This window comes from Galleria mellonella, unplaced genomic scaffold (genome assembly GCF_026898425.1).
Source record: "Galleria mellonella isolate WM207_F2 unplaced genomic scaffold, CSIRO_AGI_GalMel_v1 utg64, whole genome shotgun sequence".
Classification (NCBI taxonomy): domain Eukaryota; kingdom Metazoa; phylum Arthropoda; class Insecta; order Lepidoptera; family Pyralidae; genus Galleria; species Galleria mellonella.
This window is the reverse complement of record NW_026442133.1, coordinates 6253844-6281033: the sequence shown is the minus strand read 5'-3', so window position 1 is coordinate 6281033 and position 27190 is coordinate 6253844. Positions and strand designations below refer to the sequence as shown.

The following is a 27190-nucleotide window of genomic DNA, read 5'->3' as shown; positions in this document are numbered from 1 at the left end:
AAGCCATAGTTAAGGAATATAATATTCCTGCTCCCTCTAATGGTTGTGCATTATCATCAAATAATATTGACAATAATCAATCCATCTTTGATATTATTCTCATGCTTATTAAAGTGTTATCGCAATCGAAAATGATACAAACAACTTTACCACCGTCCAACGATGCCATTTACAATGTATTTTCTCAATTATTAACTTCTCACAATGGATTACAAAGTCCTAATAATTCAGTGGAACTGTCGTAGCATAACAAACAAGAAATCAGACTTATTTTATTTGATTAATAAATATAATCCTTTTATAATAGCTCTCCAAGAGACTTGGTTAAAGCCAGGATATCCTTTTAGGATTTCAGGCTTTACAAGTCTCCGTGATGATAGAGCTGACGGATATGGCGGTGTTGCCATATTGGTCAAAAACTCCCTTCCTTTTTCTTCTTTTTCGCTTCCTGTATATAGCGGCATTAATGCAGCTGCTATAATTATAAATGGTATCTGTTTTGTTACTTTATATATTCCTGATCCTACATGCCAAATATATTCACAACTAGAACAATTATTTTCAATTTTACCTAAACCTTTTCTCGTAATGGGCGATTTTAATGCTCAACACCAATCGTGGGGCAGTTCTACTTCTAATTTTTATGGTGGAAAACTCCTGACGATAATTGACACTTACAACTTATGTATTATTAACTCAGATGTACCAACACGTAGAACTGCACCGAATGAAGGGTTTAGTGCTCCTGACATTTCAATATGTTCTTCTGATTTAGCTTCTTCACTGTCGTGGTATCCTCATTCCTCTACTTTCGGAAGCGATCACTTTCCCCTCATTCTTTCTTTTCCAATTTCCATTCCCTCAAGTCGAAAGAGTGGTCCTCGGCTTAAATATAATTTATCAAATGTAGACTGGAATATTTACAAACAATATTTAGATAATAAAATATCGGAGTTACCTATTGTTTACCATGGAAATGAACATCAATGTTGTAATGACTTGATGATAAATATGAAGGAGGTTGCTGATTTATTATTTCCTGTTAAAAATAGTGCTTCAGGGAAAATTCCCTCGCCACCTTGGTGGGACAAAGATTGTACGGAAGCAATTAAAAATCGTAAAGAGGCTGAAAAAAATTATAATAATTACATGACACCAGAAAATTTTGAAATTTACACCGCAGTTTCATGTTCTACTCGAAAACTACTGAAAAAAAAGAAATTAGAAGGCTGGAGAAGATTTTGTTCTTCTATCTGTCCAGAAGTTAATTCATCAGTCGTTTGGAATAATATTAAAAGATTCAGATCTGCCTTTAGTGATCATACATCACGTTCTGCACTCGATTTAACTTTAGCGAATAAATTTTTAGATCGCCTTGCTCCTAGTTATGTGCCGGAATGCCTTTACAATATTTCTCTATCCGTCTCTGACGAATTATTCGAACTTGACTCTCCTTTTACTCTAGTAGAACTTAAAGGTGTTCTAGCTTCTATTAAAGACTCTGCACCGGGAGAAGACGGTATACCGTATTCCTTTTTTAAAAATGCTAGCGATGCGACATTAATTTACTTTTTAAATATAATTAATTCCATAATTATTTCGGGAAATATACCTACTTCATGGAAGTCTCAGATTATTATACCATTTCTAAAGCCTCATAAACCACCTTCTGAACCATCTTCATACCGTCCTGTTGCACTTTCCTCTGTCTTACTAAAGCTAGCTGAACATTTAGTGAAAAACCGTCTAGAATGGTTTTTAGAAAGTAATAACTTACTATCCCCGAACCAGTTTGGTTTTAGGAAAGGTAAGAGCACCTTAGATAATGTGAGCATTCTTATTTCAGATATTCATATAGCTTTCTCACAAAATTTGTCAATCCTCTCAGCCTTTTTAGATATAAATTCTGCCTATGATAATGTAATAATTTCTATTTTAAAAACTAAATTACAAGCTCTAAATGTACCGGTAATGCTTTATAATTTCATTATTAATATTTTATCAGAACGAACAATATATATGAATTTAGATGAAGATACCAAATTATCTAGAACAGTATGGAAAGGCCTTCCACAAGGATCTGTTCTCAGTCCAATCTTATTTAACATATACACATACGATCTAGAATTATTCCTTGATAAATCCGTCAAAATTTTACAATATGCTGATGATCTTTTATTATATTTTATTACGAAGTCCATAGAATCTGCTTCTGCCAAATTATCTGATTCATTAGATTTGTTAAAAACGTGGTTAGATGCAAATGGTCTTAATCTTTCTGTAACCAAGAGTAGTGTAGTTTTGTTTTCAAGAATGAGATCACCGCAACAAATTAAGGTGCTTTATGATAACTCATACATTCCTATAAAGACTGAAATTAAATTTTTAGGTATCGTGCTAGATAATAAATTAACAGGTCTGTCCCACTGTAATTATATTTCTACGAAATGTGAGCGTAACCTCAACATTCTTAGGTGCCTTGCTGGAGTTTGGTGGGGAGCACATCCCGTTTCACTAAAACTTGCTTATAATGGTCTTATAAGGAGTGTCATTGATTATGGAACTTTTTTGTTAGCTCCAGGAAGTTCATTTGCTTTTAAGAAATTGGATTTAATTCAATCAAAGGCCTTGAGGATTATCTCTGGAGCAATGAAATCAAGTCCAATCAATGCTTTACAGCTCGAAGTCGGTGATCCACCTTTGGTTTTAAGAAGACAATATCTATCTGATCGCTTCTTTTTTCGTTGTTTACAATTATCTGATCATCCGCTTATTCAAAAGTTATCTCAACTACATATCTTTATTTCGTCTTCATCTTATTGGAAACATAAAAAACCTCCATGTTTAATACAAAGTTATGAAAAATATAAATCCATAGAATCTCCCACTTTTACATCGTCCTGTTTTCCCATTTATAAATGCTCATATCAATCTTTAGTTTTATCTCCTAATATTAAATATGATTTTGGGTTATTAAAAAATGATTCAGAATTGAATGCCAAATTTATGTTTATAACTGACATTGAATGGAATGAATGGCACTACATCTTTACTGATGCATCAAAACCAGACAATAGCGGTTGTGTAGGTGTGGGTGTGTTTCATTCACAATTTAATATCGTTCAAAAAATTAAACTTCCACCGGAGTCTTCAGTTTTTACCGGGGAATGTTATGGTATTTTAAAAGCTGTAGAATATATACTTTTAATGAAATTACATAAGGCAATAGTTTTCACTGACTCTATGAGCTCTTTGCAAGCTCTAGCCAAATATCCGTTTAAATCAAAACCAGTTTATCCCATTATTTGTGACATAAGACAAAGTCTTTATCTTTGCATGTTGAGAGGTTATTCCGTTTCTTTTGCCTGGTTACCAGGACACAGTGGTATTAGCGGCAATGACAAAGCTGACCTTATTGCAAGAGAGGCTGTAACTTGTGGTGATATGTATCCGTATCATAATTACTGTAGTGACCTAGCTTGTCTCCCAAAAATATATTTAAGGTATGCCTGGAAGGAATATTGGGAAAAAACAAGTACAATAAAAGGAAGATTTTATCGCCTTATACAACCCGATATTCCTTTCAAACCATGGTTTTGTAAATTAAAGCTTGGAAAGACCGCAACAACTATTATAACTCGTATGCGTCTAGGTCACGTATGCACACCTTCTCATTTATACAAGCTTGGTATTGTACAAAGTTCGTCGTGTAATTGCGGTGCTGAAGTGGCGGACTTGAATCATATATTCTTCTCATGTTCTAAATTTGACCACACCTCCCTTTTTAATCATCTCCGATCCATCCGTGTTCCATTCCCAACTTCTATTCTTACTCTACTTTCTTCCAATGATCCTATTATCTATAAAATACTATCTTCATATATATATGATAACAATATTAAGATTTAGTTATATTACATGAATACATTTATAGTTGCATCAATTGCTTTTCCTATATATTTATAAGTATATTCTCATATGTACAAGTATATCCTTCATATCCTATAAATATCCTAGACCTAATCCTTATCCTTTCTAAATTCGTTTGTGTTAGGTATTTTTATTACTATTATCGTTTCCCCGTTTTGTTCTTGGCAAAATACCCTAATATCGGGGTGAACGCCACAAAAAAAGAAAAAAAAAAAAAAAGGAATGTCAAATTTCTACCATTTGTCTGGATGTGAATTAATTTCTTAACTTTGTTTTTCTTTAATGTGCATCAATAATATTCATATATTTTCAGGTGTATTAACCTGTCAATACAAAACTTCAGGCCTGCTGTGAAAATTTGTAGGTATTGAGTAATACTATAATACTTACCTACGTTTGTTTTCCTGAAAACATTTTTGTTCAAATGGCTGCTGAAGAAGAAGATAATACATGGTGGGTTTTGTTCGATTAAAGGTGTTTTACTATTAATGCTTCAATAACTTATTTTTTTACTTTTAATCGTATACCTAATATGGAGAGAAATTAATTTGATGACTTCATAAGTTTAAAATTAATCTTAACTCTAATAGTTATCTATGATAACTTAGACTGATTAGGTCAGTAGTTATTGTAAATCCAATTTATTACAATTTCAGGTTAATTGAATTAGAATCTGCTCTTTTGGATGGCTGTACAGCACAAGAAATAAATGTTCTTACAAAAGGAAAGAAAATTCCAGAGAGCTTGCGCCCAGACGTCTGGCTTCTTTGTTTAGGTTGTCAAGATGCAGGTAACCAGATGTTATCATTTGACGAAATTTTTGATTTGACCAATCAAACTTTACTTAGAGATGATGTAAAGAAATTTGTTAAGGGATTGGACAATGATGAAGATGAGAAACTATCTGTTATTTCAGATATTGAGTCCATAATCACATTTTATTGTAAATCAAAAGGTATTCATTACAGTTCAAGTAATGGTTGGATTGAAATTTTATTGCCATTGTTAAGCTTAAAATTACCAAAATCTGATACATATAATTTGTTTGAAAAAATTATACAATTATACATACCAAAAGGATGCACCAAAAATGGTGTACCATTTCACATATTGAGATTGGTATTACAATATCATGATCCTGAACTTTGTTCATTTTTAGATACTAAAAGAATAACTCCTGAGCAGTATTGCCTACCATGGTTAAGATCTCTGTTTGCAGGCACCTGTAATATAGAAGTTGTCCTTTTTATGTGGGATTTATATTTCCAGAGATCAGACCCATTTTTCATATTCTTTCTTTGCCTTATTATGATAATTAATACAAGAGAACAATTATTGCAAATGAAAAATGAAGATAAGATAACTATAATTCAAACTCTTAGCAAAATGCCTGCTGACTTAGAAGCAAATGATGTATCAGATTTCTGTTCATTAGCTCATTATTATTCTTTGAAAACCCCCCTTTCTTTTAGAGAAGATGTGTTAGAAGTATTATTTTCAGAAAGTGGTTTAGAAATTAATTCAAAACTTTATTCACAAGCTTTGTGTCTTCCTGTTGCTGTGCATGAGTTAATTGAGAGTGCCACAGTGGATGCTACAGATGCAGACAATGTAAAATTTTTTTTGGTAGATTGTAGACCTGCAGAGCAATATAATTCTGGACATTTATCTACTGCATTCCATTTAGACTGTAATTTAATGTTACAAGAGCCCAATGCTTTTAATACAGCTGTTCAAGGTTTATTGAATGCTCAGCGCCAAGCTTTGGCTGCAGGCTCACTTGCAGCTGGCGAACATCTGTGTTTTGTAGGATCTGGCAGGACTGAAGAAGATAGTTATGCACATATGGTTGTTGCTTCATTTTTGAAACGTAATACAAAGCATGTTTCTATGCTTGATGGAGGCTTTGTGGCCATTCATGATTACTTTGGTCCTCATATGACTGATTGCTTAGAAGAACATAGTCCTTCCACATGCTTAGTGTGTGCTCCAAATAATAATAATAGTAGTTCAGAATTACGTCAGGCTACTGTGCGAGATAATATACCTGCCATACAACTGTTTAGTAAATTGTCATCAGCAATGAAGGCAAAAAGTCAAGAGGTCAAGGGAAAACTTATTGAGTACATTGTGAACCCAAATTCAACAGTAAGTAGTGGTGAATGGCATGTTTCAGCTAATGATAAAAAAGAACAAAGGTATAGAAATGTACCTCCAGTATTCAGCATTAATGATGAAGATGATGATTCTCGATCAGAAATGAAACGTGATGGCACTGATGTTGATTTATTGGAAGAATTTATAGATGTCAATTCCTTTTTGAAAGAACACAAAGTCATTGACAAATTTCCATGTCAAGAAGTCTTAGTAAATGGTTATATGCATGATTCTTATCTCATAGTCACAGAAACACATTTAGTTGTTTTGCGTGATATCCCAAATAAAAAGGGTATTGCACGAGTAATGTCAAGAAGACCACTATCAACAATTGTTAAAATTACAGCTAAAAAGAGGCATCCAGAATTAATAACTTTTAAATATGGTATCCCAGATGGTGATAATTTGTTAATAAAAGATATGGATAGGTTCCTTATTCCTAATGCTTCCATTGCCACGAAAGTAGTTTCCCACCAAATAGTCCAGCAGCTAGATAATAAAGTACAGTAAATTTAGCAGTTTCTTCAAACTTATAGATGAGACTTGAATATAAAAACACAAAGTAGGCAATACTGCTCTTCATGCTTGTTGACTTTGATGTTTTCCTGTTTATTTTAATAGCAAGTAACATTTTTATCAGTGGCTCTTATCTTCTGGTATTTCTGGTATTTCTCTCCTTATTTGTAAAAATTAAAACTAACAACAAACCGATTTTAATTATTGGCGTGTTTTATCGCTTTCAAATCGCAATTTCGGCGTAAACTAAAAAGACAAACACTTCAATAAATAAAATAGGTTTATGAGACATTAGGCATTTTTATGAATAAGGTGGATAGCGTAATGTAATTGTATATGTATACTATGTACACAATATAGTTTGGTATTACAATTAGCATGGAATTATTTTGTCAAAATAACAAATACTAATGCAATGGCAATCACCTTTGAAATGTATAGATTTCTAAATTATTACATTGTTAAAATGCAATTGTCCGCCTAATTTTTGTTTTGAAAAGGTATTAGGAATCATAAATTAATGCGAAAGAACTGCTTATGGAATTATGTATTTCATTAATTATTCCTTCTTCCACGCTACTTTATCTATATGTATTATAAAGCTGTTTATATTGTGATATTTTTTTATTACTTATTATCAATAGGTATTTATTTATTAATATATATATCTAAAATTAAAATATTAATGTATTGTCTGTCATTTATAAATCTAATATAAATAGTACTGTGACGTGTTTTTATGTATATTCCATTATGTATTTTTTAGACTGTGTTATAAAAACTAGATAACCAAAGTCTTATGTAATCTATACTTATAATAAATCTGTAGAGAGGTCAATTCTGTACATGAGATATATTTTCAAAATAACTATCAGGGGGTGATTACTGATCAATACTGATGCCAAAAATGCAATCAGTAAAATTTTTGTCTGTCTATCTGTATGTTCGTTACTTGTTACTCGACGGATTTTAACGAAACTTGGTACAATTATTTTACATACTCCTGGGCAGGTTATAGTATACTTTTTATCAAGCTACGATCAAAAGGAGCAGAGCAGTAAAGGGAAATGTGTCTGTTACATCAAAACCACTGAACCGTGAGAAAGGACATAGGCTATTTATTTTACGAAAAACGACGGAAAGTCGCTGTCAACAGCTAGTCATAAAAAAGTAATATGACTATGGCAGTCAAAACTTTGTATTAATTATTTCTAGAAATTGTGGTTTTATTTACTGTATAGAACATGGAATTACTCTTTATTACAACTATTTACTATAACAGGCACATTTAATATAAATGTAATTAAATATAATTTAATATAAATGTAATGTAACAAAGCATGATAAAGTCATTATATTTGTTGTAGATAAAAAATATTAAAGAAAATATTTTTTATTAAAAGACAGATTTATTAAGTGGGTCTAAAATAATTTGATACCAATTTATCAGTACATACTTATAATGTTGGGCTTGGATGCTTTTTATATATTTTTATTGAAGTTAAAAGAAGCTAAATAAAAAGAAAGATGCTCTACTATAATATTTTTTGTTTAACTTTAACGAAGCTTTTTTTTTATTGAAATTGGAATTTTATTCTGTACATCGCAAACTTTTATATTTACATTGCTCTTTAGTATAACGGTACTATAAAGGTAATACGATGCTAAATCTTTTATTATCGCTAGGTGGACTATATAAAAATATATGAAGTTTAGAATGTAGTTATTTATTTTAGTGTAGGTATAAAATCGGAGATTTTAGGCAGGAACAAAATGTTTGCGGAGAGTATTATTACCAAAAATAAAATATTAAAAAATGTTTTTTCAAAGGACCAAAAATGCGAGCGAAGCTAAGCTGGTATGGAAACATGGTGTTTAGGAAGGTGATATATACATATGTATATAAACATAAAAAGAAGTGAACAAAATATGACAAAACAAGTAAAAAATTTACTTTTTAATATACAAAAAAAGGAACCAAAAAAGTGCGTTGTGCACATCTGTTATTGAGTGGTCTAAGAAGCTTTCTGTATTTTCTTAATAATAGTTAAAATATCATTATTAAATTTAAATTTTTATATGATTGAATTTTTTTAATTCTTATTTTTTATGTCTAACTATAAATTTTATCTATTTTGTAAGATATAAATATCTACAATAGTTTTCAATACAATTTATAATATGTATAGGTAGACGGAACGTTATCCCAAATTATAATTTCTTAAGCATGTGTATACCTGTATACATATATTTACTATCGATTTGTATCATGTATACATTGCTCTCAAGGGGCAAAGTATAACACCAAGACAGAATGACAATTCCAATTCGATTAAAATCATGCGACACTTGTTTCATCTCTAAACGAGGCTTTTTATGGTAAATTAATAATATGCGCTAATTGGAGCCTAGCCTCCGACTGAATTACATTCGGAGATTGAGTACTAATAAGGAAGGCGTTCTACTAATAATAACAGTAGTCAATCTTCAAATGTTGGCAGTCGCACGTATAGTAATGCTAGCAGAATTAAACAAAATAATCGATGAACAAGTGATATGGACTTCCGTAAAAACACCTAGTTTAGTAAAATAGAGTATATGATTTCACAGATATGCCGAGAAAAAGACTAAACTTATAAATTCTTTTGCGGTGGGGAGTTAAAAATTCAGATTATAAAACAGTAACTTAAAAATTGCACGAAGATGATTTCGAGGTCAACATTTAGCCTACATTTTAGAGCATAATTAAAAAACAGTATTGTAACCTACTAATTATACTGCAGGCAGGTAAGATAATAAAATTTAGGCGATCTTGTTAATATAAAGGACAATACATTTTTGTACCTACGATTTTGTACCGCACAAATACGCTTGTTTTTTTTAGTTAATTCGAATGAATCCTCTTAGAGGTTATTTATCAAAGTTGAATTAAATGTCTGTGACAACTGACGGGATGTATATTAATATAGAAACGTATTGCAATGAGGTACATATTTGTGCAAATACCCGACGCGAAACAATTTTGGCAAAAGTTTAGATTGCTAAAAGTTTCTTTTCTGTTTAATTACTTAATTCCTAGTGTTCGCAAATGGTGACAATGTATAATTGTATTATAGATATATGTTTGTCTGTGATTTTCAAATTTGTTGAAATATATTTACGTACCTATTGCGCTTTTGTTGTTATGTTATAAATAAATTGTATTATTATGTAAGTATCTAAGTACCTGTATTAGTTCTGGAAAGAAATGTTTCGGTTCTAGTAACACCGCCATAAGCATCATATCTTGTCAATTATAAAATTAAGAATTTTTCAAGACAGTTCGAGATTCTTTAAGTCGATTACAAATATAAATCTAGTACTTATGTAAATGTTTGTATTGATCGAAAGATGCCAGTCGCACCAACTTTGCTGAATTTGGTTTACATTTCTGCACAGTGTATCTATAATTAGTGTAATAAATGTTTTTATTTTAAAATTTTATTATAATTATTTCTCAAAATAATGAAAATATTTGTTATTTCAAATAAATATTATATAAAGAATTATTTATACTTACTTTTATCTTTACCCTTTGCTTTTGTTAAATACCTGCATATGATAATACAAGTACAGTTTTATAAATCACCTCAAACATCTAATGCTTATATTTCCAATGATTCAGGATTTCAGTGATGATAAATAGAGTAGGCATGAGAATGAGAAATTATTTTTATGGTTTATCTATATCTTTGCAGTCTACGAGTTTGGTGTGTCTTTTGGTAAGTATATCTGTTTATTTTTTCATCCATATACTTCACTAAATGGATATAACATATTTTTTCTTATTTTAACATCAACATTTTTATATTATCACCCTTCTCAACATAAGTATTAGGAATATGAAATTATGACAGACTAGTGGACGGTCCGGCTTCGCACGGGTAGATTGAATTTTCGAAAGTAATGTATAGTCTATGTTATTCGCTGATAATGTAGCTTACTATAGGTGTAAGAATTTAAAAAATCAGTTGATTAGTTTTGAGTTTATCTATTAGAAACAAACAACCAATCAATTTTATTTCTTTATACTATCACAGAATTGCTGAATAAGGTAAATGTTTTGCTCCATACGGTCGCTAACGGAATCCATTTTTTTTGATGGGTGAAAATGGTATGGTAACCCCGTCTGCATTGACGGGATACGCTGGCGGAGCATCAGTGAAGGGTGATAGATGAAAATGAAAACAGGCCCGTTAGCCCATCATGATGAATTCATCAGGAATTAATCATGATAGTTTCCAGGGAGAACCGTGAGGAGGTCGACCCGGTTGGGTTGCTAGCAATAGGATTCTCAGTCTCCATTACTAACAATCCTTTTAACGGAATCCATTTTTTCTTGTTAAAATAAAAACTATCCTATATCTTAAGCTGGAGCATATTTGCTCCAACTTAAGTGCACATTTTAAAAAATCATTAAAATCAGGTTAGCGGTTTTGGAGATTAACGTGAACGAACACGTCATACGGGATTTTGTTTCCGATCCCTTCGCTTGTCTGAAGCCGTGACATATTCCTTATCCTAAGCAATCCTTAGTGAATCTCTGTGCAAAATTTTGTATTTCTACATTCAAAAGCTGCGTGTTGATCATGTTGTCAATTTAATCATCCAATTAAGGAGATCTATACGTTTTCACAACTTTATACAATATCAATTTGTTTCATGATGTGTTCGCCGATTCTGTTAAAAATGGTCCTTGGTCATGGTCTACGGTTCTATTCATTTGTGGTAGGTCATCATGCTCATTTTTTGCTCAACAGATAGGTACCTAGGTAATCAATTATAAAAATGTGATGAAGTTTACGCAACCATTTTCTCGTGATAACGGTTAAAATTAAAGTCTTCATATGTGACATGAATGAAATATGGATATGAAGATGCTTGGCTAGCATGATGATAGCACAGATACCTAAATAGACATTTTATTTACAGTATTGGCACTTTAATTGGCTTGTAGGTAAAGTATGATCATATTAGTGAATGATAATGCAATAACCCTGGGGAAAAGGGATTATTGGTAATCGGGTTTCCCTGACCCCAATTGCTAGCAATACGCCCTATCAGCTCGACCTCTACGCGATTCCTTCTGGTTGATTCTAGTGGAGTTCGTCACGATGGGCTAACTGACCTGCTTTCATCCTCACTTATCATCTCTCATTGGTGCCCTGCCAGCGTATACCGTTAACGGAGGTGGTGTTATCATTCCATTATCATCCATTAAAATAAAAATGCAATAACCCCGACTGCGCTAACGGTATTTACGTTAGTGGGACACCAGTAATAAATGATGGGTAAGAATGAAAAGGTTGGTCAGTTAGCCCATCATGATGAATACACCTGGAATTCAACACAATGGTTTTTAGGAGGGACCACATGGAGGTCGACCTGATAAGGCATATTGTTAGCAATATTTATTATCCTTATATATATTATAATCTACTGAAAAATAATACGTCAAATTGTAAGCAGTATGCGACGGTTCACAATCTTTCGACAGTTTACAATTTCGCGAGATAGATTGTAATCTAACGGTGTTTACAATCTTACGGTGACATATATATATATATATATATATATATATATATATATATATATATATATATAAATATGTTACGTGTATAGAAATCGTTTAGTTACAATTAGTTATAAATATGTTTATTCTTTTGGTTGTAAAAGAGAAATCACAATTATATTTACCATTATGATGATAATTATGAGTCTCTCACATAGTAATACTTTGTTCACTGTAATAAATGTATAATACCTACTAGATGTGCCCACACTTTTAATAGGTTAATAGGCATTATTTACAGGAATTTATAATAATAAAAATGCATTGTTGATGTCAAATTTTTAATCTTAAATCTATTTTCGTTTTAAGTAGTTTAATAGCTATAAAGAATAAAATATAATTCACTGATATGTAATACATAAAATTATTTATTTAAAGGAATAATTAAACGTACGTTTAATTATTCCTAATATCAAACAGCATTTTTTGTATAATTAGATAATGTAGGTTTGCCATTAATTTTATGAAAAAAAAAACAATTACTTGATGTTTTTTTTTATAAATACCTACTAATTATTCATTTATTTGATTATAACAATGATAAAATATTTACCTAGTATGTAGATTATAACATGGTATTATTAAAAAAGTAGCGCTATTCTGTAAAGTTAAAATCGAATTTCACTAGTGACTCTGCGAGCGAAAATTAGTACTAGGCGGGAGCCATCATACGAGTACATTTGGTATTCTGCAAATAACCAAATGGTAACATAGTGAACTGGGATAAGTGTGTTATCTTGTCTTAGGAACTCACTTTAGTTTTCAATACCCAATTCACTCTACTTATCATTTCCAAAGCTTATAGATGTAAAAATAAAAACTACATAAACAAAAATTTAGGCGAAGTGAAAGTAAAGTGTTTTCCGAAATGAAGTGTGAGTCTTTACAGAACAGCATCTACAGGTCATGTGTGAGTTGGACTTTTATACCAGAGGTTCCCTATATAAATTAATCTAGAAAAAGGTTTTTACTTTTTTTACATAAAAAAATATGAAAATATATATGGATTACCTCAATTATATTGCGATTAAGATTTTCCTGTTTTGCCATTACGGTGTTTAAGAAATCGAACCTTATAATTTTGGGTTTTAAAGGTTTTTTTTTGTGAATTTATCGAAAACTTTTAGAAACTATTTTATTTTTTTATAATACCTACCTATCTGCTAGCCTGAGTCACAATTTTTTTTATGTCGTGTAGTTTTTGATTTATAAAAAAAAAACAGCATTTCTTGCAGAGGTTTTACCTAGAGACTACTTCAAGCGGTTATTCAAAAAGGGCATAATATAATCGGTAACGCGTGAGTGATATCTCTAGTGTTGTAGGTGTTCAAGGGCTACTGTAACTGTTTAATGTCAGAAAAGCTATAAGATTTTTTAGGATCATAGTGGATGCATTTCATCAAGCTTCTCTCGCACCATTTGATTGATTGGAGTACTGTGTATAAGTACATACTACTGGAAATCCGGTAAATATTGTTTTGCTTTTTTCTTATCGACATAAAAATTATCATATCTCTCAAATTGTTTATTTTAGTTATTTCTATAACATCGAATTTTATGGCTATTTGTATCAACTAAAGTATATATACAATAATTATTTTACAAAAGAGGCCCATTCGTTATTTTTTTTTTTTTCATTTATTTAGAGTATCAATAGAAAGAATTACATGCTAAACATAGAACAGAGAAATAAATCCCGTTTGGGATTTATGGATTTGGTTTGGTTTCAAAAGGGTCAATACGAGAACGTTTTAAAGAATCAAATATCCTTATAGTTGCTATCCAATACATTTTATGAATATCAGGCAAGGAAGAATATTATCACTTTTGAAAATGTTAGTGATGTACAATTAAAAGTTTACGCAGTAATCGTAAACTAATATTACGCAAATGCCGTTAAAGTTGGTAATTCTTTCTGTGGGAATTGTGTAAGATTTTATAATAAACTGCCGGAGCCTCTTTTGAACTTGCCAAAAAAGGTTCGTCTTCATTGTTCACAGGTTCGTGTTCATCTTATATGAAACGTCTTTTTAAAGGAAGGCTTATTACAGATTTGACGAGTTTATAAATGATAATAATCAACCTTTTATAATTATTTTTATTTTTTAATTTCGCTGTCAATATTGTTTTTGCTATTTTGTATTGCTATCAAAATTGTCAAATTAAGATTATGTAGCAGTTTTATTATTAATGCATGTCTCTTTGCTTTGTATTGTGTGAATACTTTGACTGTTATGAAATATGTAGTATATTATTTCAATTTAGCTAGGAAGTAGTTGGATTTCTTTGGTAAGACGGTGGCGTGGTGGGGCGAGTTATTGAGTTTCTTAAAATATGGTTGAGGTCAATGACGGCTTGCTTATTCATCATACTCGTGAAGGAGTACTGCCTGGATAGACTGGTTTGCTCTGGTCATCGCAACTGATTTATTTTATTAATTTTCTCTAATTATATGCTAATATCTTCAATTTTATGATGTGATACTAAGTATATAGCTTAGTAGTTTGTATTCACACATATTTATTCCTTTCAAACAAAACACATTTACAAAATTCCATTAAAATCAGTTGAGCGGTTTCGTGGGTTAGCGTAAATATATTATAAGCACAGTTTTGAGTCAATTATCAAAAAACTTTAGAAACAAACTTAATTATTCCGGCGAGTTTATAATAATAGTCTTGGTATACATCAATTAATTTCATATCTACATACCTTTTCCATTTCAAATATTTTTTCATTTAAATAAAAATAAATGGAATCCTGAATATGTGAGCCTAACTTGCATTTGACCGATTGTTTTCAAATCGATGGCATATTTTCATCTCTGCTTAGTCCAGTACCATTGCAATAAAATTTAGCTTCGAGTATTATTAATAATGGCAAACATTCATGTATAAATAGATACGTATTTGTTAAATTTAATGTACTTAAATAGTTGTTTAAAAGTTTATACACGTATTGTAAGTTTTCACCGCGTGTTTTTTAATTCGTGAACGAGTGCGAGTACATAGCTTTATAGTTTTCCTTAGCTTACTTACAGAATTGTGTAGCAAAAACTTAGTGGTGAAAATTTCCATTGCGTGACTTGATGTATTTTAGTAACCTAGATATTCACTCACAATTTATTGATATGTATTTGGTAGTATTATCTCGATAATATTATACTATTTGTTTGAAATTTCGTTGATTAATAAAATCACATTTCTCCTCGTAGATAGGTACAGACAGCCTCAAAATAGGTAAAAATAATTAAATATACGATACTAGATATCAGGTATTTAAGAATGTACTGTGTTCGTTACCGAATATAAGTTTAGAGAAAATGTAAAAGGTAATAATAAAAGTAAAATAAGCATTATAATAAATATAGACTTGGTATCTTCTCTATGCTGTTGAATTTAAATAAATATAAAAAATATCTGTAAGTACAAAAGGCATACCTATAGGCAAGGTATGAATCCTTACCTTGGTCTTTAGGCCAACGAACTCGTATGTTGAATCTGTACCTATTTGTAGCTGTTTGTACCCGATAATATACTTAATTATATTTACATTTTTTTTTAAATTTTAGTTATTCCTATTTGAATAATTCATGTAACAAAATATTTTATTTGCCTTTGCGCATTGATATTTTTTGATAGTTATGAGTTACAAAAGGTTTTGTTAGGACCGTTTTTGCTATTTAATACGGGCGAAAGGGCCTCCTCATTTCAGTACAAAAAGATGGTAATTATTGGGCGCTTTGGTATTTGGCGTGTAATGTTTGATATTTTGTTACATGATAACTACAATAATTCTGGCAGTCAAGTATCACTGGTGATGCTTAATATATTTTATTTTTACATTAAATATTTACTATTATAATTTAGATAGGTAAATAAATACTTTAGTTAAGAGAAAATTTTGATTGTTAATTTGTTGTATGCAATTTATAATATTTCGATTACCTGCGTATGACATTTATACTAAATACTATACCATAAGAATACTAAGGATTTATATTTATAACTATACAAAAAAAGACTGCTAAGTCTGTATCTATATCTAATTATGCATAATTATAACTAAAAATATAGATATAAACTGTTTTATAATAATATCCATATTAAGTTTATTTTTAATGGTAAAGGTATAAAAAATATGCTATCAGAAAGGCAAAAATAAGTGAATACCTTCAGAGTTCGAAAAGTATTAAAAAACAACAATACAATTGTATATATGATTTTAGAAGTATACGTATATATATATAAGTCCGTGTTTAGATAAGTTCGTATTAGTATTATGTTCCCTCGCCATCTAAATTATGTACTTACTATCATATTTTGGCAAACCATGGCGATTATTGCCATAGTAATGTGGACCTTGTCAAGCACAACCAAATTATCTGAAGGTACCATGAATACGTAAGAAATAGCAAAATGCAATCGCAGGAGTCAGGAGTCGATTTTAATAAAAGCTTAAACTGCAAAATTTGTTTTATTAGAAGGGTGTTGAGAATATTGATTAAAAAAAATCACCTGTATATCACCCAATATTGCCGTAATACCAGCCAATATTGTGGTATGAACGAGATTAAAGTTTCGAAAGAAATTAATACATACTCGTATATGCCTTATAAACATTTTCTTGTAAAGCGGAGCTAGAACAAGATTATTATTTAAATTTAAATAATAAATAGAACATGATACGCGGGATGACGTCGTGTATTAATGCTTTGTGTTCAATACATTGTTAGTGTTTTGTTCCCAAATGGTAAAAATATTAAGTAAATTATTATGACTGAATGAATTTTTAACCAAAGACTATATTACATTAACATTGTCAGTAGACAAAAGGTAGCAACTTAGTTTTAACTTTAACATAAAGTGCACTATGATAATATAATAATCACTAAGAAAAATTTTTAGAACACTTTGAAGTAAGTTTGACTTGCACTTACCAATTTTTTTTTATCGTTTATACTTAATTTGTCTTTAAACAAGACCTATTTTTAAATATGAGAGGGATTTGGTTTGTTTATTATACATAATTTTTACTTTTAGTCCCTAATTATTACTTAAATATGTAGATACTTAAATTTCCAAAGAAGCAATAATGATATGTCATGTTATTTTGGCGATTTCAAAAATATCTAGGCACAACAATGGCAATTTTTAAAAAGCATTTATCTTAAATTCGTATATACATAAATCTTATACAATACGATTTAAGTTTGTCATATCTATTAGTATTCGAGTAAGTATGCATTATTTATTTGTGTTGGTTGAATTTCAAATTTAAAAGTAAGTAAAAATATCCTCTATTAAACATATTTAAAAATCAATTGACAAACCATTCCAGATAATTGAAAATATTACATGTTCATAGTTCATGTATAAGTTATTTGTTTATGACTAAACATACATCTTTTCCATTGACTGATCGATTCTATGGAACACATTTGAGGTTGTTGCTTTATCTACTAGTAAAATGATAAAGGCCATGAAAAAATTTGGTATCTAATAGGTATTTAATTCACCGCTGGTACTGTCCTCAATAATGTATTTTTTTATAATATCATATTTTCATTCCATTTAGGTATATTAGTACCTAACTTAAATTTTTGACTACGTTTTGGTCATTAGTTTAAATGAAGCTTGATTTACCTATCTAAAATTTTAACTAATAATTTATAAATCTATCTCTTTCATTTATATTTAACTACTTAGGTTTTGAATTATCAGGACAAAAAATATTTTACCAATAACGTATATATTATTGCAGATTGATTTTTATTTGGTAAATGCAACTGCATAATCAACCTATTTTATTATTTTTAGGACTCTATCATATAGGTTATTAGGTTATATTAACTATAGAGAAAGGAGGTAATTTTTCGCCAGTATATTGTGAGTATAGACATGTATATCCGATTCATTGGTCCGACATGTAATCTAAACAATTTCATTACATTTAAATGACCCTATGTGTCACTACAAAATTTGGTTGACAAACTGTCAAAAAGTAAATTAATAGTTTTTTTATTTCTCTGATTTGGTGCAAATGACATGTCCGTCAAATTTTTAAAGAAACTACATAACTTACAAAACCTAAACTATATATCTTCAAATATTTTTTTTAAATAAGTTATGGAGTTAAATTAATAAATGAAAACACAACAAAACAAAAACAATATTTTACATCTGTTAATTTCATTACCTTCAGTGTACTCGTGACAAGTGAAACAAAGTAAAAAAGTAAAATTTAAGCTAAAGATTATATAGCATATTATTTAATGGGACGCTGTAAGTATATAACAAGGAATACGAATGTACATTAATAACATTTTATATTATTACGGTCTACGCTCACTACAATAAAATAAATTTGCTCTCAAAATTTGTAATTACCTTCAGCAACTTTTGTAATGTAAATAATACCTTTTTTATGTGTGTTTATAATGTACTCTGCCTGCATCGAATGTGTGCCTTTCAGTGAGATAGTTAACAGTAACCATATCGGAAATGTATTATTAGAAATAATGTAAAACGATAAATAGGTATATATTAATAATAAAGGTGTGGTTCAATATTTTTTCATTATATTCAGTGGATGATTTATGTGTGTAATTTCCGTTGTTTTAAATTTGTTTAAATGGTGACATAAACGTAATTTGTTTCTTTTAATTTAATGTACATTTTATTAATGAGAAACGATTGTAGGATGAATAATTTAAAAAAAGAGTTAATATAATTCATTACCCTCAGTTTCATTACGATCGTTTTTTCTTCAATTATACAGAACTAATATAACCATTTTTGGGATAGAATAGCTACTTTAAACCAAATGAATATATTTGTGTATCATCCAAGTTGTGTAAATACAAATAATATACACTGTTATAATATATACCTAGTAATGAAACTGTTTCTGATTCAGGTACCAATATGGCTAAAATGAAAATTAAAAAGACATGTAAAGAAAAACTAGCTTAAGGGAGACTACATAAAAGAAAGAAACATTTAATTCATAATTAAAGACTGTGTCCCACAAAAAAAAAACGATTTTTGAATTGTAAAAAAAAACATTGTTCTCATTACTTTTTACAGTAAAGACTTCATCGATCGATATTCTTATAAATATAGGGTATAATTTCATACAGATTGCATGAATAAAGTATAGAGTATGCTTTTTATATATTTTTAAATGAATATCGAAAATAAACTTTTTTTTCTCTCTTCATTTCGTTAAATTTGCATCAAATCAGAGAAATACTGAACCATTGTTACTCGTATTATATATAGAGTAATTCATCAGAAGTTGTTATGTACCTATATGATAGAGCATTTCATTCGAGTTGATTGTTAAATTAACTGTTAAAAGAATAAGTACATCCGAGATTAAGTTTAAATTTTAAGCACTACAAACATACGTGTGAACGTATGTTATTATCACAGCCCACAAGATTAGAACTACATTAATATTTTATCAAGCAATATTTATTAGAATTAAAAAGTGAATTAAAAATAATGATATGTGTGGGATTAATAATTTATTACAATTAGAAGAACTGGATTCTGGTTCTGTGAGGTTGGCCGACGGTTGAGAATACGTTGATGGCCTGATGACGTCCACTGAAAAATAAAATGAATATAAGAAAATCTGAGATTAAGTCTTTTATATACTTTAGTGGTTTTATTGTTAATTAGCGTATGCCTTTTTCTGTATAATATGCGAATACTGTAACGGTTATGTAGTATATAATATGAAATTATTTTAATTTGTCTATGATGTGGTTGGGTGCTTTGAGTAAATCATGCTCACTAAAATATCCAGACAGTTGGTGGCGTGGTGGGCCGGACCAAGCGTATATAATAATGTCTGAATTTTTACAAGCCCAAGAAATAAATCGAGATAAAAATGAACCTTTTGCTGGAATTAAAATTTTAATTCTAATATTTCGATTTTATGTCTAATACCCATTTAAATCTCTTCGAAGATAAATAAAATCATTATTTAATTTTTTTCAAAAATACCAACAATAAAATTTTGTGACTCTAATAGTATTTGAGTGCCAGAAGTGTAGATAAAATTATCTCCTGCCAGCTAAATGCCATAAAATATATAAATTCTGGAGCGGGTAAAACTCGCATCTCGGTTATTGGAACCGGGTTTTATCCATTTTATCACGGTTCGCGCCCTCCGCGCCAAGACTTCGCAAAGATAGTGTCACATTACTTTCAAAGTTTAGTAACTCCCCGCATCCCTCTAGATACATTAAAAGTAGCTTTATATAAACACATATTAATTTATGTGTACTTATATTTATAACACGTAGCTAACCTAACAAACGAGGTGAGGTGGGGTTAGGAAGAACTGTTAGTAACTAGGCTTAACAACTACATTGCTAGAAATATACTTTATCAGGTCCACCTCCACGCGGTTTCTTCCGGAAAACATCGTGATTGATTTATTGTTGCATTCGTCACGATGGGCTAACTAACCTGCTTCTTTGTCAACTATCACCCTCACCGGTGCCCTGTTATCGTATACCGTTAGCGCAAACGGGGTTACCATTCCATAATCACCAATTTATAAAAAAATCTGAAAAACGTTTTTTATCCCTACCAATATTTACTGGGACCATTTTTTTATTGGGATAAAAAGTATTCAATCTTTTAATTTGAAATAAATAATATATATGCATTTACAAAATTTAATTATAATCGCTTGTGTAGTTTCGTAGTTTAGTGTGAACGAACATCGTGACTCAGGAATTTTATATAAGACTTTGAAGACATTTCTTTAGATATCTGCACTGCGTGATGCTTTGACATCAAATCAATACGGTAAAAGCATATTGCCTTCTGCCCACACACTGGTAAAATATTCAAAATTCCCTAACGTACAACTAAAGAGAGTTGTACGTTAAAGCTTTCTCCAAGTCCACATGTTCCCCTAAGATGAATAAACAATAAACCATAGCAATTAGCAAATACTACTGAACAATACCTACATGATAAGGAGAATGACAGATAAGTAAATAGAGCCATTCGGTTTCGTAAGTCTACGTACGAGTAAATGTTTAAGTATTGATTGAGTTAGTTCTAAATTAGAATTTAATGGCGTTGGCTGCCCATTATTTTTCGTTAACGCACTATTGGAAATTGAACACGACTATGTGGCACTTTAAATATTAGTAAGTGCATGTTAGTAAGATTAGGTATCAAATACTGTATGGAATTTTGTAAATGACGGTAATAATATTTAATTTTATTAATCGGTTTAAAAAAAGGAGGTTTCCAATTCGGTTGTATGATTTTTTTCTTGTCTGTTATTCATACGTCATAACTCCATCAGTTGTAAACTGATTTAGAATATTTCTTATTTTTATCTGAAATGATATAACTTACAGATTGGTCCAATAAAATTTTAATCAAATTCGGTTCAGTAGTTTGGTTTTTAAATCAAAGTAACTGGTTTTGTTACAATTGAAGTCGAATTTTTTGTGGAACATATTAATCGATTGGTATTATATAAAATATTGATTCACTGTATTTTGTTTCGCTGTTTTTATTGAAAATGTTTTTATTGTTACATACATGTGACGGTTTTGAAACGTTATCCTGAGGTTAATTTTCTTTCTTAATTTGATTGAAAAAGCAAAAAGATCAAGTATATGATTCATCATCATTATCAGCTTTTAACTGTCCACTGCGAAACATAAGCCTCCTACTTGGGAGATTTTGCCAGTAGTTGTCACGTTTGGCAGGCGGATTGGCAACCGCAGTTAGGCTTTAGAGATGTTTTAAGAGGTACGCTGCGACCCATCCCTCGCCCTCCCTTAGTTGGCTCTTACGACATTCAAGTATATGAATATTTAGAGCATAATTGTTGCAACGTCCATAGCTACAACATGTATGTTGTTCTATAAAGAAACACAAATAATTAATTGTTGCGAAATGTCATGATTTAATTTAACCTATTTTAATTATTTATAATTAAGTATATATTTATTACTATGTTATTTGTTTTGTAGTAATACGTAAATATTTAAGAAAATTATTATTTAGAAAGTATTGTCTTACCAATGACAGTATCATTTCTGAGATCAGCGAATTTATCTTCTATACTCCTGAATTCTGGTATTGTGCTGACGCAGGTGATCTCAAGTCTGCCAGTCGCGATGAGATGTAGCTCAGATACAGTGACGTACAAATCTCGCCCCCTACTGGGTTTGCGACTTCTGTGCCGGCTTATGGAATGTACGATGTGGGGACCGTCCTTTAATTCGGCAATCTAGAACATGTGCAAATAATTCTTTTTTAATCTAATGCCAATAATATTTCAGTAATAGCAACGCATAAAATTTGAATATACTAGGAATACAAATAATTTATATTAAGATATCTATGACTTATGTGCAAGTAATAGGGTGCGGATATTTTACCTGATGGTTTTTGAGACTGCAACCTGGAGGTTTTGTTGCTATATGAGACGCATGAGTCAGAGTAAGAAGGGATGGTGGACTACTTAATACTGTTTCTTGTTCGAAAGGTCTTTGCAAACCACGCCTTCCATTTTTTTCACTCATAGGAATACGGAATTTGTGTGAATGAGTAATTAGTTCATCCATCTGAAAATAATATTTCAGCTCAAAATATGTTTTTGTAATTATTCGAAGTCTATTATATAAATAGAACAGTAATTTTTATGTCACTTACCTTTTTCCCATTAATAAACCACGTGATGTGTGGGGCGGGAAGCGCAGGCGCGGTGGTGCAATTAGCTCTTAATGTTTCACCGAAGCTTAAGTAGTGGGTAGGGAAGTCAATTCGTGGGTGATGCTTCTGAGGATCTGGAATATTTATTTATTTATACTTTATTGACTAATAAAATACAAAAGGCAAGCTTAATGTTAATATATGAATTACATATTATAATTATGTATCATGTGATTATATTAGAAAAGGACAAGTACTAGATTCTTTAAACTTTCTAATATTCATATTAGGAATTATTTAGATTTAATTTTCCTTGATAACAAATTAAACATTTGAACGCATAGTATAAAAATGACGTATCAAACTTAATTAATTTAAGACATAAATCTTTAATTAATTAATTTAATAATTTATGCTCTATACCTACAAAATGCGTCAATCAATAGCTATCTGGAAACTTGGATACTTTTGCCTTAGTTTAATTTCTATTATACTGAAAGTGTATTGAGAAACACTAAGGGTTTCTGTAATAGCTATAAATTATTAATAAGTTCATTGTCATTCATTAACATAATAGGTTGTCAAATATCTCCCTTCTGCCTTTTTGTCTTTTGAATTTCGCGGCTATGTACAAAGCGCTACAGAGCTCGTATCTGGCAATACTATACATCATTTAAAAGGTCTTGACATAACCTACAAAACGACGCTATGCATGATTAGTTTGGATATTGCGTTCAACAGTTATAGACGTGGAACATGGAGTTCACTAACGCCGAAATTCGCGCTATTTTTAAAGTTTTCCTTCGTTAAAGGCAAATCCGCTAGAGAAACGTTTCCTGAGATTAATGGTGTTTTGGAGGATGGTACTCTATCACTTCGAACCGTGGAGGAATGGTTTCGTGATTCAGAGTGGGTGAAAACGACACCATGAATAAGCGAGCCGGTGAAAAACCTGTGACGACGAATACCGATCAAATCATGGAAAACATCGAGTTAGACCGGCATGTGGCATCTCGTGACAACGTCCAAGAGATGGGAGTTAGTTACTAAACCATTTTAAACCATCTGCAGAAGGCTGGATACAAAAAAAAAAGCTTGATGTTTGGGTGCCGCATGATTTGACGCAAGAAAACCTTCTGGACCGAAACGGAACGAAGTCGACCCATTTTTGAAGTGGATGGTGACTGGTAACGAAAAATGGATCACATACGAAATTATCAAGCGAAAACGGTCGTGGTCGAAGCCCGGTGAATCGTCCTAAACTGTAACACTTTTTATAAAGCATTGAATAAAGAGCAAAAAAGCGGAAGGGAGATATTTGACAACCTTATATTTCCTGAAACAATCTCCCTTCGTTCCCATTTTCAACGCTTCCTGTTCTCGCCAAAATATGTATTAGGGTAGTATAACGTTTGATTTAATTATTGTTTTCAATATACATTTATAAATTTCAGTGTAATTTCTTATCGTAATATAATCCATTTAACTAATTTTTAGCCTTTCATTGTAAGATTATCATACAATTGTTACAGCGTTGACCATTTACATGGTTTGGTAAAGCGTTTTATTTTGAGTTTTTCTGTTCTTGCATTGTATTTTGTATTTTTTTTTCAGCTAATCACCTCTTATAATAAACCCCAAGGACAAATAATGAGCTTGAATAAATATTATTGAATATAAATTATATAATACAATTTTATTTTCAGTGGTTACTTGTTATTTGGAGATGATATTCTAATATTGTAATAAGTAGGTTTACTTGGTAAGTACGAGTAATTATTTATACGCAAAGAAAGATTGGAGTGTGGGAACTTCTTTTTAAATTTACAAACAATTTAAATTTTTATTGAATAACTTTATTTTGCCGTGATAGGCAAACTAAAGACGCTCCGGCTTCGCATGGATTTACAAAATTTTTCATTTTTACATCTGATTTATCAAACATTTTCTTTTATGGAAATCTTATTCTGACAACAAAAAAAGAATTAACCAAATAAGTGCATCTATTCTGAAGTGATGTGATTTTCAGCAACAGATTTTTATAGATGTGTTGTCAAGTAGCGTATAAAATTGATAATATATATATTATAATTAATAATATATAATATATATAATTATATTAATTATAATAATATATATATATATATATATTATAATTAATATATTAATAATCTATATTTTAAATTATTCCTTTATAGTGAAATTTCTAAAGTACTTAAGTAAAATTCCATGCAAGTTCTTATCGAAAAAAGCTAAATTTATACGATGCCGCTCGCCTAGCAATTTATCTTTCTTTTAAAAGTTCTAAGCTATGTTTGAGGAAGGTATTATTGTCAGCAGGGTTCAGCTAAAGTTGTTTCTCATGCTTTCTGATCTATAAATAATTACACAAAAAATCTTTTATTAATTTTACGAAAATTGGTTTCATGTTGTGTTTTTGAACTTAACGTAAATGTTGTAGTAGTCATTAGTGGCATCTTTTGTCTAAAAATATGCTACTAATGGTTATTGCTTGTACAAAATATCATTAGTAATTTAATATCGATCTGCGATTTTGTTTGTGTAAACTTAGATTTATTCACATGTATTACCACTATATTGGTTTATTTAAATAATGGTGAGTACCTGTGTTTATACATATGGTCATCACTGCAGGAAACATTTAACTTATTTTCATGATTTATAATGTCATTTAGATATCAGTTGATTCCTTTTTGGCATCATATATATTTATGTAAGTATGCATATAAGTATCAACTACCATTCTCCGCATATAAAAATTCTATCTGTACTATATATTTGGGCTACACAAGTACAAGTTAATGAATAATTTATGTTTTTAAAAATATTGATTTTTAAAAACATAAGACAATCGTTAGGCTATATAGTGGCCAAATAAATACATGCCATAAACACCAAATTGGACAATAGTTTAAAAATTTCTTAAAGAAACAACGATAGAAAACAATTATAGAAATTATTGTTTATGTACCTACATGCAAATAGAGGTTGTTTTTTAATAATAAATTTAATCTGAGATTTGTAATTATATATTTATTATTACGAACAATTTGTAAACATAATGTATTTATTAATGCACACCAACAATACATAAAAAAATCTGTACAATTTATACTATGCAATTTATATAATTACGTATGAGTTTTAGAAAAATTGTTACACTAAAGACATTGCGTTTAAAAATTATTAATTAACAAAGAGTCACATATGTGCACGAATCCAGTTCATGTAAGACATAACTCTAGCAAAAGCAGAAGGATATCCTAGTTGACACCCATCTCGGGCTACGAATGAGCTGACACCTATGAGAATGTCTTGTCCATCTGTGGTAGTTACTGTTAAGGGCCCACCTGAGTCTCCTTGACATATTCCAACACCGCCATACCCATTAGTACAAATATTTGATTCCAGTACATAATTCCCGAAAACATTTCTGCATTGTTGTACAGTTATTACTTGAAGAAAAACATTTCTTGCTATGGTGGAATTTGCCGAAGATGTAATAACGTCTGAGAACCTTCCAAAACCAGCAGCTCTCGCCCATACTCCTGTGTAGTCCATAGTCAATAATGAGCCATAGGGTAATATTAATGGTCTGATTGCTTGATTAAATTCGATTGAATTTGGTAAATACAACATAGCAATATCATTGGCAAAGGTTTTTGGATTATACTGCGGGTGTAGTGCTATTGCATAAGGAAGGACTCTGATTCCACCGTGGAAAAGATACGCAGATCCCAGGACTACAGTAATTTGATAAGCCTGGAACCTTCCATCAGACCAGCAATGTGCTGCCGTCAAAACTCTGGTAGACGAAATGAGTGATCCTCCACATGCTGATGGTTGCGAAAAGCCAATAACATCTATTAGGAGACCGGCCAGGTATGGATGAGCGTGCAAAGGAGCTACAGTGCCGCCAACGATGCGATCTTCAAGTTGTTTAATTTCCTGGGCATTCTTAATTCCTACCTTTTCATGCCATCCGACGAAATCTTCACTGGGTATAGTACGAACCCACACCAGATTAACACAAAGAAGGAACAATACAACTATCGCACGCATTTTAGCGTTATTGTAAAGAGGTCAGCGACTCTGTTGTTTATAAAGGATTGTTAAATCTTATCTTTTAACTAAACACGACGCAGCCATTTTGCGAGCTAGTATTAATAACAGTTAATCTGATACAATACTTTTATTACCCAGGAAAATCGCTGTACTTAGTATTAATATCTAAGTAGACATTTAGATATTA

General features: G+C 30.6%; 3 protein-coding genes across 3 annotated transcripts in view; 1 reads left to right on the top strand and 2 right to left on the bottom strand.

The window, feature by feature from the left end:
* The first annotated feature begins 4165 nt into the window (after positions 1–4165).
* LOC113512324 (TBC1 domain family member 23) lies at positions 4166–8686 on the top strand. The gene is made up of 2 exons (XM_026896134.3): positions 4166–4383; positions 4587–8686. Exons 1-2 carry the CDS (start codon positions 4355–4357, stop codon positions 6595–6597), a joined length of 2040 nt encoding a protein of 679 aa, XP_026751935.2. The 5' UTR covers positions 4166–4354; the 3' UTR covers positions 6598–8686.
* Positions 8687–18564: 9878 nt separating this feature from the next.
* The window catches only part of LOC113514036 (uncharacterized), a 113466-nt gene continuing 104840 nt past the window's right edge, over positions 18565–27190 (bottom strand). The window contains exons 5-8 of the mRNA XM_052900038.1: positions 22918–23051; positions 22644–22829; positions 22282–22492; positions 18565–19827 (exon numbers count right to left, since the gene is read on the bottom strand). Coding sequence (XP_052755998.1) covers positions 19682–19827; positions 22282–22492; positions 22644–22829; positions 22918–23051 — 677 coding nt within the window. The 3' untranslated portion in view covers positions 18565–19681. The remainder of the gene's footprint in view (positions 19828–22281; positions 22493–22643; positions 22830–22917; positions 23052–27190) is intronic.
* LOC113519548 (collagenase-like) lies at positions 25959–27025 on the bottom strand. Its single transcript, XM_026904661.3, has one exon. It carries the CDS (start codon positions 26998–27000, stop codon positions 26140–26142), a length of 861 nt encoding a protein of 286 aa, XP_026760462.2. The 5' UTR covers positions 27001–27025; the 3' UTR covers positions 25959–26139.

What these genes read in the sequence shown, in the direction of transcription:
- LOC113512324 (XM_026896134.3), top strand. Translation starts at nt 4,355, where the DNA reads ATGGCTGCTGAAGAAGAAGATAATACATG. An exon ending in GAAGAAGAAGATAATACATG is followed by an intron (nt 4,384 to 4,586) that starts GTGGGTTTTGTT and finishes TTACAATTTCAG; the next exon opens with GTTAATTGAATTAGAATCTG.
- LOC113519548 (XM_026904661.3), bottom strand. Translation starts at nt 27,000, where the DNA reads ATGCGTGCGATAGTTGTATTGTTCCTTCTTTGTGTTAATCTGGTGTGG.